Below are 22725 nucleotides of genomic sequence, written 5' to 3'. Positions count from 1 at the left end.
TGTTATTTTGTTAAATTAAACCCATAATTTTATTTAGTTTTACAAACTACGCCAATTTGTTTCAGATTTTTTCTTGCGCATAAACATTAAATTACATATTAGAATTGAGTTAAATCACTGGACATAAAAGTTGACCTAAAAGCAGTTGCGTCATTATTATCCACATTCTTTGATACTCTTGCTTCTAAAAAGTATAGGGTACTACAGTAAAAGTCCTCTAGAGCGGGACCCTAAAGAACGGACAGATAAGAGTAACGGACAGTATTGCTTGGCACGGAACCGTTTTGCATGTTAAATAGACCCTAAAGAACGGACATTTTAAAGGAATGAACTACGGACGGGGTTTTAAGTACAAATTTATTGCGGTCGTGTTAATAAACTGTTGTGTAATAATGGAGTCGACTCTGCAAAAAAAATTTTTAAACTTGGAAGAAAAAATGCTGGTGGTGAAAAAATTAAATGATGGAGTTAGCATACGAAAAATTGCTGAAGAATTTGGTTGCGGAAATACAGATGTGCAGCTGATTGAAGCTGATTCTACCATAACCAGCCCTTTGAGTTCTGTTACTTGGGAGAATTTTGTAACCATGGATAACAATGATGACTCAATCCATAGCCCACAAAGTTTTGAAAATCATGAACAATTTGAAGTCCAAGATGATGAAGAGGAAGAAGAGGCTCCAGTCCAAGAAGTTTCTACAAAGATGGCATTACAATGTGCCAGGAAGCTAACTTCCTATTCGATACATATGGGCAATAGAGAATTGTTACAATTTTCTGAGAACATTGAAAATATTTTAGAAATTGAATTGTTAAAAACAAAATGTTTTGGCAAACAGACAACTATGAATGATTTTCTTCCATAACAATATTAAAAACGTGTTGTTTTATTTTAATTTTTTATGTAGTATATCAAAAAAGATTTTGATGTTGAGTCTTGAGGAGAGGACAGTTTGGTCATTCCCCAATGGTGTCCTCTTTAGAGGACTTTTACTGTATAAAAACAATACGATAAGTCAATACTAGCATAATATACCACGGTAAACTCGCCAACCCAATAAGTTTTTCAAATATTTTTCAACACGTTTTAAAACAGGAATAAGTTCTTTTCCTCTAACGTTACTTAAACCTAGAGCCCTGTGCGGTTAACCTCAACGTGGTTTTAAATTTCGATAACTTCACCACCTTCGCGGTTTCCATATATGTTTGTGCATTCGCCGCGAATGCAACTTCAAACATTTATTTTGAAAACCATCTGTACAATTGCACAATTCAATTTTCAAAATAAATGAAAATATTTCTTATTTTTTCACTGCAGATCATAGACTATCATAGCCGGAGGTGGTGATGAGGTTAAGCTCTTGTCACAATAAAAATACCCCCATGGCGTGCGTCTCAAATAGCCTCTGACAGTCAGAGTTCAAATCCTGGCCTTCTCGTGGCGAAACTGTTTAAACTAACAAGAGAAGGGGCGAAAGCGGGTTAATAGCGCATCAAAACTAGTCGCTTCGGGGTGATGGGGCTCGTTACCCACCCATCTAGGAAAAGGTAAATTCTGATTTCAAACCTCCACCGCTTTGTGGCTATACTCTTTCTAGAGAAAGGCTAAGAGAGTAAACCCTAACAGAAAATCTGGCGTGTGAGTGCATCTTTAAGATGATATGGTTGCTTCAACCTCTACTTTGCTTGCACGTTTGTCTGGCAAACAACTGGGAACAACAACAGCCAAAGTATTATCCACATGGAGTCGTCTCAAAAAAACCTCATACCGCATCGCTCGTTGCGCGGGTTAACAAGAAGCGCGCAGTCTCGGTAATCGTCGGCCAACTGTGATAAGCAAAATACGGCGAAAAACTCTATTTGTGACTCCATTTTACGGTCCCGTGCTGGAGCCAACCCGCTTGATCTGCGAGACACCACCAGGATCGGCTTATGGAACATTCGCTCACTTTGCGCAACGGGTGGCGAAAGGATCCTCGTGGACGAATTGTCGCGACACGGTATATGCATTATGGGCCTGCAGGAAGTTCGATGGCATGGCGATGGTGAACTGTGTTATGCTGATTTCAATATACTGTGGTCGGGCCCAGCTGAGGGTCATCCCAGGCTCGCTGGTGTTGCTTTGGTCCTGAGCAATCAAGCTAATCGTGCACTGATTGAATGGCACCAGATCAGTAAAAGGCTGATGGTTGCTCGTTTCAGACATCTATATGATACTATGTTAGCGATTGTCTGCTACGCGCCAACTAATGAAGCGTCAGCTGAGACCAAAGATCTCTTTTACACCGCATTGAAGGACTCGTTTCTCTTCACTAGGTCTAACGACCACATCATTTGCCCTCTAACGCGGTAACGAGTGTTGACCGCCGTATGCCTGCGGTAGTTGGTCTTTTTGTATATATGAAAAATGCAGTCTAAACCGATTAGAAATATTATTATTAATTTGAATAAATTGAATAAAATCGATAAAATAATTGTTCGAAAAATTGAAAAAATTAGTTACAAACTCAACAGTGCGGAAAATGCGGTGATATAATATATATATATATATATATATATATATATATATATAAAGAGAGAGAGATAGTGGAGATATATATACATATATATATATATATATATATATAGAAAGAGAGAGAGGGGGGGAAAGAGAGAAAGAAAGAGAAAAAGTTATTGGATATTGTACATATGAAACTAATCAAACTAAAATTAAAATAATTAGACCGACTAAATAATTGCGAATGATTAATTATTATTAATTCTGATAAATAATAACAACTAAACAACTGAAAATAAATATACATGAAAAAAATATAGTTTACAATTATCTTAAAAAGCAACGGGGTTTAGGTTTTATAAGCTAATTTGTGATGTTTAACATTTGTTTGCTTTCATTTCCAATTTTTGTGTGAACCACCGCACAGGCAATTTGTTTTGTTATCGTAATATAAGCACACCCACATAAGCGATCCCGCAAGATTGGAGCAAGCATCAGTTAGCATCAGACAGCATCGTCATCCACGCACGTGTGTAGCCGCATAAATTCGAATGAGTTGGATCTGTCGACATCCATGGAAACCGATTCTCATACCTGTATGCCTCTCAGAAAATTAAATCTATAAAAAGAATATCATGCCGAACATTTAATGGCATGACATTTAATCATTTTGCGTTGAATCAAACGAGGCTTTTAATTTTATAAAGTGTGCTCAACTCTCTCAGGAAAAAATTCTTAATTCGTTTTTAAGTTATAAAAAATTGAGCTTGTAGCCAATGAATCCAAAATACGATCTTTATGGGATCGCAAAATACTAAGATAAGCAGGATCCAGATCCACACTCGTCTTCTCATCACAGACCACCACACTTCAACATCCGTGGATCCAAACATAGAGGTTGAAGGCAAAAAATTGTCAACTAAAATCAAGCAGAAAAAAGAAAGCAACCCAGAAAAGTTTGTTGGTTCGAAATCGGGCTCTGCAACTGAATTTAACGTCGGTTAGTTCAATGTTACCTGATTTTTTTTCAAAAAATTCATTCATGTATATATATATATATATATATATATATATATATATATATATATATATATATATATATATGGTTTTAATAGATAGATAGATAGATAGGTAGGAAGGTATGTATGCTTGTATGTATGTAGGTAGGTAGGTAGGTAGGTGGGTAGGTAGGTAGGTAGGTTGGTATGTAGGTAGGTCGGTAGGTAAGTCGGTAGGTAGGTAAGTAGGTAGGTAGGTAGGTGGATAGGAAGGTGAAAAGGTAGGTAGGTCGATAGATAAATGGTATAAATGTGTAAATAAAAACTATTGGTGGTTAAATTCTGAATATTCTTACATTTTTCAAAATTAAATTGTCATTTTATCAATAATTCGAGTTCAAATACTGATTTTATAAATAAAATTTTTAAATTCATGATAAGTGGTGCATGCATATTTTCTTTTGAAAACTTTTTTTTTATTTGAAATCCAGCTGCTCTCAAATATTTACTTTCTCGGTTTTCAACTTTTATATCGGTTTTTAAAGATATTTCACAGCTATAATTGTAATTAAATAATTATGCATGCTTTTATAATTTATTTTTTCAATTTTATCTTTTTAATTTTTAGCATTTCACTCTGTTTACCTTTGATGAGTTCAATTTTGTTTGATCCTGTTAGTTTTAAACGATACGTTTGTTTTTATTTAAATAGCTTTTTAAGGACAATAATATATTGCTTTGTGAAACAAATTTTACAAAAATTTATTTTAAAAATAAAGGCTTAAGGTTTAAAATTTATTTTAAAAATAAAGGCTTAAAATAAATTAGAATTTATAGATATCATTACTTAAGAAAACAGTATGCAACTGTACCTTGAATTTATAAATTGTAATAATTTGAGGGAAATGATTTTTATGCACGTAGAAACGTGCTAAACCATATACACAGATTAATAGACTGAGTATAATAAAAAACATTTGCTAAATAAAATTAGACGTATTTCAGTTAGATTTCAGTTTGGTTTCAAACCAGGCCATTAACATTAGGTAACATTTGATACAACGTGAGGTACCTACGATTCAAATCAGGCATGGCTAGCAGAAAAATAAATGAAATAAATTTTTGGGTGCTATAATAATAATAATATAAAAAGTGTTGTCGGTGTTTTAATCCTTCATAATATTAATTTCTTCAGTAATTGTTGGTAGCTCATACATGAAGCGAACTGCAAAAAAGGTTTCAAAAGCATCGAAACCACTACAGCCTAACGAAGGGCTGTCGAAGAAAAATAATGCTGAAATCAAGCCAGCAACAGTGCCAACATCAAACAACAAATCATCTTCAAGCCACAAACGAAAAAGTGCTGAACAGACCGAACGAGTTGAAAAAAATAAACATTATGAATACCCAAATCCTGAAACTAGAGAGGCTGTTAGCTTTGCTATTGAAAAGTAAATGTATTTTACTCCCATGGAAATCTTTAAAATTCTTTTAAAATCAATTAAAATTCTTTTAAAATGAATGCTCTTCTGATAGGACAAAAAAAATTCTCAACGTGTTGATTAAAAAGAAGATGAAAGAGAGCATGATTGAACATATGAATTACATTGTGACAGTCTTGCAAGCAGTCAGCGAATCCAAGACTCGGTAAGCTAAAACTAAATTGAAATTTTTAAACTTCATCGTAGATCACTTATAAGTTAATTTTTAATTTAGAGATCTTTAGAGACTATTTAATCTTCATTGATTATTTAATTGAAATTTATTCATTGAAACATTTTTCAACAAACTTGCAGATTTTTCGTTTTCATCGTTATTTTCATCTATTTAAAAAATATTTATTCATCAAGTCAACTGCTAGAAAACGATATTGAAGCTGAGGAAGTGTTAAGTGAAGTAGAAACAAAGAACTATCCATCAGAAGTTCGTGATTGGTTGACGATGACATTCACAAGGTCACTGTCAAATGTGAGAAAAGCCGAAGACAGACTTCACTTCAGAGGGGTGGCCACAGCAATCAGGGCCGGCATCGTGGTTGACAGGTTGTTTCTGTATCAGTTTCCATGGTTTCTTCCTTATCATTTTTATTAAATTTTAAAAATTGATGACGAAAAATAATTAATGGCAGTATGTTTAATTTAACGAAAAAAGTTAACGTTTGGAAAAGAACTTACAAAAACTTTCAAGCAATCTTGCACTTACTTTTTTCATCCGGCATGTAAAATAACGAGATTAAATGATGCGCAACATTTTTCAATTTGGAAAAAAATTGAGTGACAATGTTACCGTTAGAACAGCAAGGAATATTAAAATTTGTTATTTAATTTCAAATGTTCATAAAATATTATATCAAAGTTATCTGAAGTAATTAAAATATCATAAAGTCATCAATATTTTGCAAAATTGTTTTAACAAATGTTAACGATTAATGATAGAGTAAGACTTCATCTCCTCTGCAGAATATATAGGCGTATGTCCAGTTCTGTCGGCATTCACGTCCCTCCTAACGTCCTCCTACAAATGAAGGTTAGGCAAAATTTATTTTTTCAAGTTCTATTAAAGACTCTTACTTTCAAACTTCTCTGTTTGGAAAAAGAATATTAAATGGTTTATGAATAGGCCAAGTTTTTCACAACAAATTTTTTGAGTTATTAATATTTCTAAGCATAAAAAAATTGTTTATACATACTAATAGTAATCGTGAACCATAAATAGACACGTCAGATAAGCTTTATGTGATGATTATTTATGTTTGTTGTTTTACGAAGCGTTTATAATCTTCATTCGCTGTAATCGGGCTTCTTTCATAATTATATTTATAATTCTAGTTTTCCAATGATGTCCGAGCAACGTATCGTGTAATTCGTAAAATTAAGAATATATTTCTTGCTGATTTTTTTGACCATCACTTGATTGTAAGTTCTTTAGCTATAAGAGCCTCATGTTTATTGTTTACATAAAATTTACATAAAAATAAATTCAAATTTTAAAAATATATACTGCAATTAATTTTTTATGAGTTGTAAAGAAGATATCGGGGATGTTTATACGATATTATAAGAATGTATGAATGTATCGTATTTAAGAGTTTCAATATCTATATATTAAACTCAGCAGACCAGCATAAAATGATTCTGTCAAATGAAATTTTAATCAAAAAAATACTTTAAATTTTTTAATTTTTTTTTATTATACACTTCTTTTTCTGCAGTCTAATCATGTGATGCTCTATTTTACAATTTTTACCCACTCCGGATTTACCTGGCTAGCTGAAATCTCACAAGTGTATCATATTCGATGAACGTTATTTATAAAAATTTAATTTAATTATTCAATCATGCCTAAATTGACTCAATCAGCTTGCTTTTGTAGTAGTTTTATTAACAAACGTGACATTTGAAAGTGTGGTTTTTTTTACCAAAATGTTCTTAATGCTCTGTTAAATAAATTTAATTAATTATCAGACTTCGTAAATTCAAGTATATTTATAAGGAAAAAATAAATAATATATGTAAATAATAAATGTAAGTAATAAATTTTAACTATAAAACTAAACTTTTAAATTTTCAAAGTGTTATTTAAACTTTCAGTTAAAACTAATAACTCACTTTGTCAGAAAAAAGCCTTCAAAAATTTGTTTTTTTAATCTTTTCATACATGTTGAATCATATATTGGCTATCTATTGCATATATAACAGCATTGCAGGAAGTTGGATGCGCATGGAGAGAATTAAAAAAGCAATTTAATATCTTCTGATTCGATGTCTGATCAAAACAATGTGCTTGTGTGGATATGTTAGTGTATATGGCTAAAGTTATAAACGATAGTCATTTTTTAATAGTGTGGTGAATTGCAAGTGTTAAAATATACTTTTAATCCAAAAATTTTTTACTAAATAATAAAGTTGTAATAATCGGTTAGAAAAAAGAGATTGACTTTAATTATGTTTAAATTATTACACCTAGACGGTAGCGTACCGAGGGTGACTGACGCTATATAAATTTAAATTCTTTTATTTAACCACAAAAACAGCTTGCTATTAAAACAGAAATGGTCAGCATAATTTACCATATGAAATAATTTATGACAGTAATTCAAGCGGGTTTCAACAACATACTGCAATCATTGATTTCTGTAAAAAGTTCTATTTCATCAATATCTGTTTCTTGCCTTAACTCATCCATATCAGTGTCATCCTCACTGGAGTTATTTTCTGCTTGTTTCAGTTTTAAGAATTGCTGCATGAAAACCAGATTTTTTACAATCCACTTCTTGTTCTCGTTTTCTTTTGCGTTGTTGAGTTCCACTCAATTTCTTGTTTGTTAACATGATTTAATTTTTCTAAATACTTGAGAAAAAATTTGTTTTATTAGTAAAAGCTGCAAAACATCTTTGGCACTATTTCCCGAGCGATTATATTCTTGTATAACGTGTTTGTCCTTCAGTAACTAACCTAACATACATAAATATCAAATATATGCTCAAGTCTCTGTCTATAAAAATTTTAAAGTTCCATAATTATTTTTGGAATACGCTCAACGATCGTGATAAACTATTGTTTTTTAACGTCAATGCTTCGTAGACTTACTTTAGTTTCAGAAAAACAAAATTATTTGCCAAAAATTTTCAACATCGGCGTCTATTACATTATCGATTTGGATACTGAGAAATCAAATTCGAACATCACTATTCACTAAATCTAAATGACCGACTTAGCCGATTTTATATTTGGCTGGCTAGTGAAAGTGTTAGAATGTGGTGACTATATAAGTTTTTAAGAAGGTTTCCTAATGGACAAATTTATTAAAATGAAATTTTCTAAATCAAAGTAACAATTAAAGTTTCAAAGTTTATGTAGTATTTTTATACCCATTTTGGCCCAGGCGCCTGAAACGACTGCCTCCTTCTTTTTCAGCACGCCACTGCACTTAGATTTACATTTAAATAAATAATACAATATTTGAATTGAAAAACCATAAACATTGAATTGATTAAACGTGGTAAATTAAAGTAAACTTCATTTTTACTGGTGAAAAGAGATACCAATATTCCTGGTTGATTTATTAACACAAGTCATTACAAGCTATTAATACAAGTCATAGTTTTTAATTTTATTTAGTTGTAACCAATAGTTTTATTTTATATGTACGTTTGCAACTGCTGATAGATAACTTTTTCTTTCAAAATTCTTTCAAATAAGATAAAAAATAATCGGTAATTCACTTCTTTCAAGTGGTCACGTGTTGAGACAATGTTTTGATCTAAAAAACGGAGGTACTAAGTGTACCCTATGTTGTGTCAGAAAATTTGCTATGCCCTATATACGAATCCTAAACAACATTTTAATTTTTAATTTTCGCGATAAGTTCAAACTTAAAACTACTGGTTCATTACTAATCTTCTTCTATGTAAATATTAACAAATTTATATCTCAATAATATTATTAACCAGTGGCGGATCTAAGAAGAGGCGGCCCCGCTGTGAGCATTATTTGTGTTAAAAGCTATAAAAGTTGTTTTTTGGAGGAAAAATTGAAATTATAAGTCCCAAAATATGGTAGATAAAATTTTGACCACAACCATAACAGTTGCCCCCCCCGTTAAATAGTTGGCTCTCCCCGGTAAAAATTAAAACATTTTTTTGAACAAACTTGTTAAATTTCTCCCCACCCCTCCGGTCATCAACTTCTAGTAGAAATTGTAATAAGAGAAAAATTATTTACCCCCATTATACAATAAAAATTTAAATTTGTTTATATATTTTTTAATGTTTTTATTGAAACGTTATAAAGTTATTGAAATATTCATCAAAAAATATTTATTTTTTTAATTATTTATGAACCCTAAGCACTTAAAAAAAGTTCTTAGTTGGAATTTTTATAGAAAATGCAGTTGAGTGAGCAGGTGTTGGAAGATTAAAATTTTTGCCGTAGGGATTTGTATTAGATAAAAATTAATGAAATTTTGTCATTCGTATTTCGCCATCGCACTCATAATATTTTGCGTCACGAAACCTAACCATTATACCTGGTTGCGAGGACTCACTACTAAACGAATATGATTTCTAACAGGTCGATTTTGTCGTGGTAAAAAGAATTTCAGTTTTATGTTGACAAATCGCAGTATACGTGCAAAATATATATAATAATAGAACAAACAAAAATTTTAATGTACCTAAGATTAATAAATCTGATAACTACTTTGGTTAATTATGTTTTTTCATATATATGATTGTGGTTACAGCTGTTCGTTAATGGACGTATGTTCAATCACTTCATAATGTAAAATGGAAAATGATGATTGATGTTAGTGACATGTGAAATATAAGAAAAAATTGTGAGACTGATTCCAGAATACCCACTGAACCCACTAGACCACGAAGGAGGAAAATATTGAAAATTCTGTATAAAATGTAGCAGTAAAGTAAGCGTAAATGTAAGAAAAATATTCATTAACTAGAGAACTTGAGAATTTTGAAAATCATTCCCCACCAAAACAAAAAAAAACGGAAATTATGATAAATTAAAATAAAAAAGGTCATTAACCCTAGAATTTGAAAACCATACTCTCAAAACAAAATTGAAGACAAGCCACTGCAAATAAAATTGTTTTTCTTTGTTTAGGTCGCAAAGTGAAAAATAAGAATAATAGAAAAAAACAAGGAATTTTTCTGGAAGTTGGTCCCAAGAAGTTCGAAAAATTTGAACTTCAGAGCAGAAACGGCTGCATTGTTTCATTAATTAATATAAAAATAATACTGAAAATTAATTTAATATTTTAATGGCCAGAAAAATAAAACTTATAAGCTAACAAATTATTTTGCTAAATACTGTTAATAAGACGAAATTGTGGTTTAGAGAAAGTTGGTCCGCGTGATGTTTTGATGTATTCGTATGTTGAACATGCTATAATTTCATGCTAGATATAAAAAAAGGTAGGTTGTATCAGCAGTTGTAAGATACGGATTATAAGATTTTTAATTTTGTTCTTAGTGGACTGAACTCTTAGAATGGCAAATAAAATAGTCTTGCAGTTATTGGTTTAACGGACAATTACTAAAACAACATTATTCGAAGCTAGCTATTTCAAACCAAACGATCAAATTATTATTTTTTAAGTATCTTCCTTGTGATTCAAATACAACAATAAATATCTTTTTTTTTACTTCGAAACAAACAAGGGGTGCGTGCAGAGTTGCCTGTAATGGCTAAGTTCAATTCAACTCTTACTATGAGAATCCAACTCTTAGTTCCGGATGGAATACAAAAATTATGCAAAAACCAAAATTTAAGTTTTTTTGAGTAAATATTTCATTATTTTTTGTATTTCAAATTTCTTCACGTCACTTTGTTATCATTACAACACAGAAAATATAGTGAAAGGAATATTGATGAATTTCTAAATTTGAGAAGTTAACCAAAAATTGTGTTAATTCATACATTTGTTTCTAGTAGCTATAAACTATTAATATATAAATTTATTAATTTTGTAAATCTTTTCCTGATTTCCATATAACTATTTTCAAAAACATTGGATCATGGCCGTCGTCCGGCGGTGCTATTAACAATAATTAATTAGAATGGTTTAAATTTTTATGGCGTAGGTAGATTGTTGTTATAAAAGATGCGATCAGCAAAGTACAGGTACAATGAAACGTTCCTATCAATATATACTGCAATTCCTCACCTTGCTGAACGCGTACGTATGTGTCTACCGTGCTAGATCTATCATTCTATTCGAGGATGTTTGGATCACAATTTGTTATATGAATAAAATAATAATATTTATGTTATTCTATTTATGTTATAATGCTATACATGTTATTCTAAACTTGTAATTAAACTTTCGTGTCACCAAGGCTGTACAACACTATCCACATTAGCATTTGATTTTCATCTTCAATCACTTGTGTACATTAATTAATTTGAAAAAGGACTTGGATGATTGGAATTTCGATGTTTTCAAAGTCAACGAAATAGGAGAAGGTCACGCCCTAAAATACGTTGGATATGAGCTCTTTCAGAAGCATGACCTCATCAACAAATTTAAGGTTAGTTTTATTATCTTATATCCAATCATCAGAGTTATTTTGCTTGTATTTACATGCCCTTGTGCTCATGTTCAATAAATAATTGATGATCTGATCCAAGGGGAGGCCTATTCACCAATATTCAACACTTTCTTATGGGTTGAAGCAGGGATATGCAAAGAATCTCAATTTTTTCAACTTTTAATTATTTTCGGTAATGTTGATATTATTTATTTTAATTTTTACCAAATAAAAGTAATTAATCACCACATTGAATAACAATTTAAAAAAATTAAAATTTTAACATTTTAAATAAAAGCAATATTCCGTAGTTAGTAAATTACGTAGATTGTAACTTTTGACTCGAACGATAAAAAATCACTCTCCAACTCTCCTCCGGAAGTAAGCTCCTTGTTCGACCGTTGAAAGTGAGCGAAGGCTGTTATATTTATTCTAGTTATATAATCTGATCAATAACTGGTAAAATGTTTGCGAGCGCGCGCACACACACACGCACATACATATATACTCATATATATATATATATATATATATATATATATATATATATATATATATATATTTATGTGTGTGTGTGGTTAAGGAATTTTATAAGAACAGGACAACAAAAATTAACACGGACCACAAAATAACTTACTATGCGTCCAGGTATAACAAGAATTTTGTTAAAAAAAATTAAAAGCAAATAATAATTAGGTCTCGATTGTTTATATATTTGCAAAGAACATTATTAATTTCTAAAATAACATTGGTTCACCTAAATAATCCTTATTTATTTCACTGCTGATTTTTTAAACAAGCAATGGGATTTGTCTTAGGCTACACCTACAGTTGAACATTTATTAAAAAGTGTAAATTTGTATAAATTCAAACAAAAACTGAAATGCAGTGGCTCAGAAACATTGAGAAAGCCCCAGAGGAATATTTGTTCAAATATTTTTGTATAAGGTATCTTGCTTATCTTATTTATCAATCAACTAAAAGTTCATAAAGTAAATGCATAATGCTGTTTTTTCACCAAAAAATAACAAAAAAAACGAATTGGGTTGACCATAAAAAACACTTCAAGCGACCAAAAAAATTTCTGACGTCGCCATAGTAGCGAGTGGAAGTTAAATTTATAATTCTGCAGATGCTCTTCTAGTTTAATATTTTCATTTAAAAATTGTAATTCAATTATTTAATAAAAATCAAAATTAATGATGTGCGGTATTATATTTAAATCTGTTAAAATTAATTTATGCAGATAAGTACAAGTGCTCTTGATAATTTTCTTGGTAAATTGGAACAAGGCTACAGTAAGTATAACAATCCATATCACAATCTGGTCCACGGGGCCGACGTTACTCAGACGACACATTTTGTCATCAGCAGCACTGATTTTATTGTGAGTTGATGTTCAACATTTGTTCCTAAAATTTCATTTAAAAAGTACAACTTAAAAAGCAATTTAACTGTAAAGAGTTTTGGTAGTATTGTCACAGTTACACAACTTATTTTTGTTTGTTAGCTATGGCTGTCGGATCTTGATGTTTTTGCTGTGTTGGTCTCAGCTTTAATTCATGATTATGAACACACTGGAACGACGAATGCATTTCAAGTTAATACAAAGTACATTAAAATTATTATTGTTATTGTTATTTTCATAACATTACAGATACAACTCATACACACACACACACAAACACACACACACACACACACACAGATATATATATATATATATATATATATATATATATTGTGTGTGTGTGTGTGTATAATTGTATATCAATATATATATATGTATAATTGTATATATACAAAAAGTTATATATACATATATATATATATATATACATATATATATACAATTATACATATATATATATTTATATATATATATACATATATATTTGGATTGTGGTAAATAAACTGTTGTGCAAAGAAAAAACTTCAAATTCATTTACCGATTTTGAAGCGAACGATTTTGCTACATTCTTTTTTTGACAAAATTAAAAATGTACGAGAATCGATGGTGTATGATGAGAAGTTTAATCATTCATCTGATGTCTGCTGCAGCAACTTGTTTTCAGTTTTTTCTGTTTATGACGAAAACGAAATTGTCGAAGCAGTTTTAAACTCTCCATCTAAAACATGTTCACTGGGTTGTGTTCCTTCACACTTTTTCACAAAATATGTAAGATTGTTTTCAAAATATTTGACTGATTTTATAAACTTATGTTTACGTACTGGTGAGTTTTCGGCTATGTTAAAGCATGCTACAATTTCTCCTCTTTTGAAAAAGGAAAAATTAGACAAGTCTGATCTTAATAATTTTAGACCGGTTTCAAATCTGTCGTTTTTGTCAAAATTAATTGAAAGATTAGTTTCTAAGGAGCTTATAAAACACTTAGATAAAAACAATTTGTTACCGGTCTATCAGTCAGGTTATAGAAGACATCATTCTACCGAAACTGCTTTGTTGCATGTGTTATCTAAGTTGCATAAAAATATAAACAACAGTAAACCATCTCTTCTTGGATTCTTAGATATGAGTTCGGCATTTAACTGTGTCGACCATTGCATTCTTCTGAAACGTCTTAATCATAGATTTGGAATAACTGGCTCTGTCGAACAATGGTTTCGGTCGTACTTAACAAACAGAACTCAGCAGGTAATCTACAAGAATAAGACCTTTTCGGTTCAAACGATAAGATTTGCCGTTCCACAGGGCTCGGTTCTCGGACCGATCTTGTTTATTCTTTACACCTCTGAAATTATTGAGGCGATCGGATTACATGGTTTGGAGTGTCATGCATTTGCAGATGATGTTCAGCTTTTCGCCAAAGAATCCTATAGCAACTTTCATCTTGCAGTTGATCGTTTTGTTAAATGTTTGGTCGAGATCAAGAAATAGATGGCAAATAATCGTCTTAAGCTCAATCAAAGTAAGACGCAAATTTTTCTGGTTGGAACTTGGCAACAGCTGTCTAGAATTAAAATTAATTCAGTTATCATTGAGGGCTCAAATATAAACTTCATTCCCAAAGCTACAAACTTGGGTGTCATTTTTGATTCTAAACTGGCAATGACTGAACATATCAAGTTTTTATCTGGTACTGCAACCCTACAACTGCAAAAATTAAAAATAATCCGCAAAAGCTTAACCAAAGATGTTATTCAAAGTTTAGTGCATTCGTTTATTCATTCTAGACTGGATTACTGTAACAGCCTATTTTATGGTTTGCCTGAAAAATCGTTATCTGTGCTTCAGTCAATTCAGAATCGGGCAGCTAAGATCGTGGTTGGTGCAAAAAAGTTTGACCATGTTACCCCGATATTCAGAGAACTGCACTGGTTGATGGTCAAAAAAAGAATTTTGTTCAAAATATCAACAATCATGTTCAAATGTATAAAGGGAATGGCGCCAGTTTATTTGAAAGAAATGCATGCACCGAAACAACTGTCTTTTAAAACTGTCTGCTTAAGGTCTGATGATAGCAACTTGTTATGTGTGCCCCAAACCAACTTGAAAATGGCTGAGAGAAGTTTCTCAGTATGTGGACCAGCCGTTTGGAATAGTCTAACAAGTTATCTAAGAACAGCCGAACTGACAGAAAAATTGTTCAAGAAATTATTGAAATCATTTTTGTTTTCATTATAAGATTTGGTTTATCGTAGCAATTCAACTGTTTTTTTTTTGTTTTTTTTTTAGACAGTGCTTTTGAGAAACTTTTTGTTTGTAATTAGCGCTATACAAATTTTCGAATAATATATATATATATATATATATATATATATATATGTATATATATATATATATATATATAATTATTTATAAAGACCACTGCGTTTTCGGCCTTATTCAACTTGTAGTTAAGTTTCTCAATTATATATATATATTTTTTCATTTTATTTTTTTAAATAAAAAATAAAATAAAAAAATATACATACTGTTTCTTTATTTGAGCATCTGGGCACATACACAACTTATCAATTTGAACACCGAAGATGGTATAGGAATACGAAAATGCTTTTTTGTTCTATCATGCATAAAATAAACAAAAATTTTGGTTTTGAACTAAAGAAACTTGAAAAGTTAAATTGGAAGTTAACTAACGTCGAACATGCTGTGATTTTCATCAATAACTACATTTCTGACAGTCTTACTCCAATATATATATATATATATTTGTATGTGTTTGTGTGTGTGTGCGCGTGTTTGCGCGTGTGTTGTTTGTAGTTCATTTAATTCATCTATTTACTTATTCATAAATTTTTTTATCTAGATCTGAATTGGCCTATCTGTATAATGATAGAAATGTTTTGGAGAATCATCACGTCAGTGCAACATTCAGACTCATGAAAGAGGAAACGAACAACATCCTAATGTCTCTAACAAAAGAAGAGTTCAAGTTGGTGGAGCTCACTTTTTTATTTCTCTATAAATTAATTGTTTTAATAATTGTTTATTAAATTCGAGTCTTATTTCCAATATTTTTTTATATTCATTCAATGTTGCTTCGTTAAAATTATTTTAAATTTTGTACTAACAGGGAATTTCGGGCACTTGTCATTGAAATTGTTCTTGCCACAGACATGTCATTTCATTTTCAGCAGCTAAAAAACATGAAAAATTTATTAACCACACCGGAGAAGTAACCCAAACATCAAATGTCCATTGACTTAAATTACGTTTGATAATTTTAACATTCAGTATAGATAAGCCGAAAGCCTTGTCACTGTTGGTACACTGTGCAGATATCAGTCATCCTGGCAAAAACTGGAGGCTTCATGAAAAGTGGACCAACCTTCTTGTTGAAGAGTTCTTCAGACAAGTTAGAATCAGGGTGTCGGAGTCGGATAAAAACTTTTTCCACTTCGACTCCTTAGTTGAAAATTTTCCGACTTCGGGTAAATGTTTCCGACTTCCGACTCTAGTCTAGGTTTCGACTCAGAAAAAATTTAAACTTTTGCTTTATAATTTTACATAAATACTACCACTAAATGAAAGTTACTTCTAAAAAGATTTGTTATTATAATAATTTAAAAAAAAGAACATTAGGTAATATAAAAAATTTAAGAAAATTTCAAACTGCTGAATAAATAGTTTAGTGAACGACTTTAAAAGCATTATAAAACAATGAAACATCAGCATAATCAATGGTACGAAACGTTATCACAAAATCACAGTCTTGGAAAATTGAACCTAATCATTTTACCGTCTTTAATGAACTAATTTAGAAAATTGTTATGTAAAATGATTTTTGTACAAAAGTTTCAAGATAGCTATTAGCTACAAAGCGCGTTTGACTGCATTTATTTTAAATATTGAAGATGATTGCATATTGCTACATGCACCAAAAACCGCGAGCATGAAACAAAATTTTTAGAAGAAAATAATATTGAAACAAGGGTGATCGTGAAGCTGAACTGGATTTGCCAATATCACCTCTATGTGACCGAAAAAACACAATTGTTGCTGAGTCCCAGATCGGTAAAACGTTTTCATAAAAATTGTTTAATATTTCGTACATAGTTTAAATTTGTAAACAGGTTTTATTGATTTTATCGTGGATCCAAGTTTTCAAGTGTTAGGCGACATGTTAGACAAAATAGTAATTCCTTTAAAAGAACAAAAGCAAGAATATGCCTCTGATGAAAGTAAAATTTCGACTAACGTTCCTTCAATCTCGAGTCCTTGGTCTTCTTCATCTTGTGCGAAATTCAACGAAGACATCGGTTGGTTTTGCTTTAGTTATTTAGCTATAAAACTATAAATAACTATTATCTTTAAATCTTATCTATTTTGTCTCATCTAGCACCAAACCATCGTAATCTACTCCCAAACGTTTAACTTCAAATCTTTTTAGAATGCCTATTCTTATTTCAATTCTCACAAAATTTGTCTATTTTTCAATTTTCGCAAAACAATATAGTGATTACGATATTTTACAATTATATTGAAGTAAAATAATAAATATCAAACTATATATATCAAACTATATTTATCAAATAATTATGCTTGTGAAAGTAAACAAAACGATTTTAAAATTTGCAGTTGAAAAACTAAAAGTTAATCGTGTTTGGCTGCCGTGCTTGCAAGGAAACAAATTGAACTGGCAAAACAAAGCAATCAAAGGTTTTATGATGTGGTTTAGTGATGTTAAGATGGTGTAATGGCTAAGTTGCTTACACTGCTATCATAGTCACAGGGTTCGAATACGGTGATCTGAGCTTATCATTTGCAAAGTGTATGACTGGTTGATTCATCACCGCTTTTTTATATGCGTTTTGTTTTGCGTTTTGTTGACATTTCTGTAAAATATTCAAGTGAATAATAAATTAAATTAATTATTCTTTTCTGCTTAGTTTTACAAAATCAAATATGCTGTGTACGAGACAAAATTTTTGTTGTTGATTTAAAATTTACTTAGAAAAAAGAAACCATTTTAATATTTCGACATTTGCATGATGTTATTAACACTGTTGTTCTATTCGTTTGCTATTGATTAGAAATTAATTAACTTACTAAATAGTAAATCAACCAATCAATTAAATTTATATAGTCCAATTCCTAAAAATTCTCAACATAAACGCAAAACAAACGATTATGAAGAAGTACACAAAAATAAAATGAAATAAAATGAATATAAAAGAAAATAAAGAATAAAAGCGTGCATAAATATTCAATCCGTTTAATTTTATTTAATTTTTTATAAATATCAGATGCTGAAATAGCTGGTAAAAAATTGGAGGAGGAAAGATTGGAGTCACCAAACTTAGGAGTGCTGTCATCCTCATCCATCGGATTGGAGCACGAACACAAAAAAAATAAAGAAAAAAATGAAGAAAATGATAAAGATTTGTCAGGTCATCTGAAGGATAACAATGATGACCTGAAGAAAGATGAAAGAAATGATGGAGACCTCAACGTCGTCGATGATGAAAAAAAGGAAGGTGCAGATGAGGATGAGAGAGTTCTGTCGCCCGATCAAAGAAGTTTGGTCGATTCTGAACCTGGTAAGATTTTTAAAAATTGTAGGTTGACCTTTAACCTATTTTGCAAATATCTGTATAAAAAATAAATCGAATTTTAAACTATTGCAGCTCATTCTGGTGACGAAGCAAACATTGACAGTCCAGCCAAGAATTCTCAGTCGATTCCTGACATTTAACTTTTCAAAGATTTTGAAAGAGGCAAAAGTGATATAAGTAGCAGCGGTAGTAATTATTTTCAATAGTCAGACTAATTTTGAAATTACTTTTAAATACAGATTAAATTATTTTTATATGAAAAATATTTCAATGTAAATTCAAGATTATATTGACCAATTTACTTAAAATACTTTTCAAAAGCGCGTTTTATATTTTAAGCAATAGAAATTATTTGATAATTTTTCTAAATGTTTGAACTGTGTTTGGATATATTTTTATAGATTTTTTCTGTGTTTATTTAGCAAAGTTTATCATATTTCAATTTATGGACATATGATTAATTTTAATCTTTTTTGTTGGTTTGTTAATCGTTCTAAATGTTAGAAATAAAGTATTTATGTGTGTAAAAATTTTTAAATGTTCTGTGTAATTTTTTAATAAGAATAAGCAATTAAATTCATAAACTAATCGTAAAATACTTCAAATTCGAAAATATTTAAGCAAAAAACTTTTTACTAAAATAGTCACGTTTAAAAATTGAGCATATTTACACACCAGGTCTCAGAGATATCTCTAAACTCTATCATCCCTAATGTATTTTTATCTTTTCAATGTTTTTCTTAATAAGTTATAGTTGAATTTTATTTTTTTAAATGAAGGAAATAATAAATAAACTTGAGTGAACTCCAAATGTATTTTTCAATGATATATCTAATAAAAATAATAATCTTATCACTTTCGAAAGTGGTAAAAACAAATTAAAATTACTTGTTTGATTTAAAAAAAATTACTTTCTCAAATTACATTAGGACTGATGAAGAAATATATATATATATGTATGTATATTGCTCAAGACATTATAATAACATTTTAACACACTTTTTATCATTATCGTAACAAAAGAACCCTGTAATATTAAAGCAATTTGTATTTATCAATTTGTCACTTTATAACACGTTTACAATGTTTATATTAAATTTTCAACTTATTGAGTTTATTTTTTATTCTTTGCTCAAATTACATTCGACTCCTTTTCTTCATGATGTTGATGAATTTTTTAATCTTTTTTATTTCTTGTATACTTCATTATAATTCTGATATTCTTGAAAAAAAGGTTTCTATGAAATTTTTCACTTTTGGTTGGTTCAAAAACAAACAATTGAAAAGGGGTTTTAAAATATTGAAAGTTTTATCAGGTAACTGAATCAGATCTGGTTCTTCTCTTGTTAACTAAAATCTCATTTTGGGTTTTGAAATGTTCGATTCCTCACTAAACATTTGTTACTCTAAGGTAGACCTGATAGCAGTCGCTACAAAGTCGACTGAGTCATGTCATGAACATTTCGAGTCACCACAGCCATGTTTAAAAAAAATTCACGTCAAACCGTTTTGAAATGCAAATTTTCAACTGAAGAGTGCAATATAATTAAAGTTTATAATATTTTAAAAGTTTTAAAAATTTAGATTAGATAACAACCTGTGCGTTCAAATCGTAGGGGATGGGCAATGGCACAGAGAAGGAAGTATGTCGGTGGTCCATAGGAAAAGCTGAGGGTGTGTTTAATCACACAAGCCAATGTAGGGATCAAACATTCATTTATTAACTATCTTATGTATTAATTATTATTAAAGATTATTGCAATTTTCAATGTTACTTAATCGATGCTAATTTTTATGTCTTTGCTTCTCTCTCGATCTTCTTCCCTTTTTCCTGAGAGCTTGTAAAACGAAACGGTTCGAGATTCACGTGGGAATAACGATAATATTTTATTACGCCTGAATTGTGTTTGTTTTATTTATTTTAACTCACAACAAGGTGTCTTGTTAGTAGCATAAGTTCGTACCAACAAATTGGTGACCTCCGACGTGATCTGAACGAAAATCCGACGTGATTTAAACGAAAATCCCACGTGATTTTGAACGAAAATCTGACGTAAAAAGAAATACGAAGATCCACGTGGTAAGATTAAAACGAAAACAATGTTTCAACCAAATGATGACTCGATCGCCATATTACCTCTTTTCAAGAAAACAGCGTCAACAGATTGGTTCGAGAATTCCGAAATGCAATTTCAATTGCGAAACGTGATGTGTAAAACAACAAGATTCTATCACGTAATAATTTCCCTGCCGTTGGATATAGTCTCAAATTTGTCGTTAAAAGTGCAAAGAGGAACAGATTACGACGCTCTAAAAGCAGAGTTGCTATCAACGTTCAAACAAACAAAACCAGAGCAATTCCAAGAAAAAGAATCTTTTAAAATAAATTTGAATCTGATGAATGTAAACAAAATCGAAGAGAGGCAGCCATCAGAAGAGTCCAATAAAATAAAAGTCGTCCTGAGCAAGAACGAAGATAAAAATGACATCCAACAATCACAACAGCAAAATGCTGAGCAGAATGCTACCATCCCATCAGCAAATTCACACATGAACGATTCTCTCCTTCCAGTTCTCTCTCTTCTTTCTCCTGTTTAACAGCAGCAGCAGCAAGATCATCACAGAAAGAGAAAAGCAGAGCATAGTTCATCGTCCTCACACGCATCTCATTCTAGAAATCGTTTGCAGCTGGACAGAAGGTTGCATGAGAGGCCAGAACAAAATTTGAACCAGCAACCAAAACGGCAACCGCGTTTTCAGCAACCACGCCATCATCAACATCTCATGAAACAAGATAAATATCAACCAAATTATCAGCGACAAAAGCAACATCATTACGAGAAACAAGTTAAACGCCAGCGATATCAGTACCAACAACCACATCTTCAAAGAAGAGTGGAAAATTCAATTCAAATCAAAAAACAAACATTTTTCCATTTGAATGGCTCCGCCTCTTACGAGGGAATATTGTGAAAATGAAATATCTCCAGCAATAGCATTAACAGGAACCAACTTATTATTACCAAGTCGATTTTTATTCCCAGATTCAAATGAAGAAATAACATCTAGTCAAATCAAACAACTAGCAAAAGAAATGTTCAAACTTAATGACTACCTAACAAATAACAATCAACATCACTCTACCCTAAAAGCTTTCGTACCAAATGACCTTTCAAACAGTAGTCACGTATGGTTAAGAGTAGATCGAGTACGTCGTCCACTGGAAGCACCATATACAGGCCCTTTCAAAGTGATTGAACGTAACGAAAAATACTTTAAAATTGAATTGTTACCAGGAAATTTTCAAAATGTGTCAATTGATCGATTAAAGCCAGCTTGTTTATCATTACCTCTAACAGCCAAAACCAGAATAAACAACAAGAATAGTTCGACAACGAATAACAAACTTTCTACAACAGATTCAACAAAACAGCAACATCAGACACAAAATCTATTGAAACACCAGAAACAGCAACACCAATATCAGGTGCAACAACAACACAAGAAACAAGACCGACGTCAACCACATCGGAACCAACAACCCAACACTCCAGAAAAGGGAGGCGAATAACATTCAACAAACGAAATGTATATTTTTATTTTTAAACGGCACCGCCTTTTGTGGGGGAGTATTGTAGGGATCAAACATTCATTTATTAACTATCTTATGTATTAATTATTATTAAAGATTATTGCAATTTTCAATGTTACTTAATCGATGCTAATTTTTATGTCTTTGCTTCTCTCTCGATCTTCTTCCCTTTTTCCTGAGAGCTTGTAAAACGAAACGGTTCGAGATTCACGTGGGAATAACGATAATATTTTATTACGCCTGAATTGTGTTTGTTTTATTTATTTTAACTCACAACAAGATGTCTTAATAGTAGCATAAGTTCGTACTAACACCAAAATTACTTGGATCCCAAAGCTGAGTACGATTAACCTGGTAACGCTAAGCTGAGCTGGCTAAAGTTAGAGTGGTTAGAGAAAAGCCTATGTAAATAGGAACGTAGACTGGCAATACATATATAAAGCATGCTTTATATTTTTCTAATCCACCACCTTGTGGTTTCAAAAAATCAGGAATGAAGCCCTTAGGCGTTGGGATTACTAATAGTCGTTTTCCTGCAACCAAGTCGGTGCCAAATGTAATGCTTAGC

The 22725-nt window shown here is 30.9% G+C and overlaps 4 protein-coding genes across 4 annotated transcripts; all 4 read left to right on the top strand.

The window, feature by feature from the left end:
- Positions 1-392: 392 nt before the first annotated feature.
- HELRODRAFT_164272 (hypothetical protein) lies at positions 393-866 on the top strand (the record flags this gene model as incomplete). Its single annotated transcript, XM_009029248.1, has 1 exon — positions 393-866. The coding sequence occupies one exon, from the start codon at positions 393-395 to the stop codon at positions 864-866; it is 474 nt and encodes a 157-aa protein (XP_009027496.1).
- Positions 867-1516: 650 nt separating this feature from the next.
- HELRODRAFT_164271 (hypothetical protein) lies at positions 1517-2353 on the top strand (the record flags this gene model as incomplete). The annotated part of the gene is made up of 2 exons (XM_009029247.1): positions 1517-1548; positions 1924-2353. 2 exons carry the CDS (start codon positions 1517-1519, stop codon positions 2351-2353), a joined length of 462 nt encoding a protein of 153 aa, XP_009027495.1.
- Positions 2354-5367: 3014 nt separating this feature from the next.
- On the top strand, positions 5368-17307 carry HELRODRAFT_68834 (hypothetical protein; the record flags this gene model as incomplete). Its single annotated transcript, XM_009028964.1, has 10 exons — positions 5368-5540; positions 5955-6021; positions 11429-11545; positions 12792-12932; positions 13056-13156; positions 15817-15942; positions 16084-16185; positions 16245-16365; positions 16943-17024; positions 17084-17307. Coding segments are annotated over 10 exons (1254 nt in total), but the record flags the coding sequence as incomplete, so codon positions are not given.
- A 2877-nt stretch (positions 17308-20184) lies between these two features.
- On the top strand, positions 20185-22136 carry HELRODRAFT_164268 (hypothetical protein; the record flags this gene model as incomplete). Its single annotated transcript, XM_009029246.1, has 4 exons — positions 20185-20239; positions 20721-21136; positions 21254-21412; positions 21999-22136. The coding sequence occupies 4 exons, from the start codon at positions 20185-20187 to the stop codon at positions 22134-22136; spliced, it is 768 nt and encodes a 255-aa protein (XP_009027494.1).
- Between the last annotated feature and the right edge of the window lie 589 nt (positions 22137-22725).

The sequence above is a fragment of the Helobdella robusta genome (assembly GCF_000326865.2).
Source record: "Helobdella robusta unplaced genomic scaffold HELROscaffold_6, whole genome shotgun sequence".
NCBI classification, from domain to species: Eukaryota; Metazoa; Annelida; class Clitellata; order Rhynchobdellida; family Glossiphoniidae; genus Helobdella; species Helobdella robusta.
Note: the sequence above shows the minus strand (reverse complement) of the source record. Positions and strands in the feature narration are given on the sequence as shown.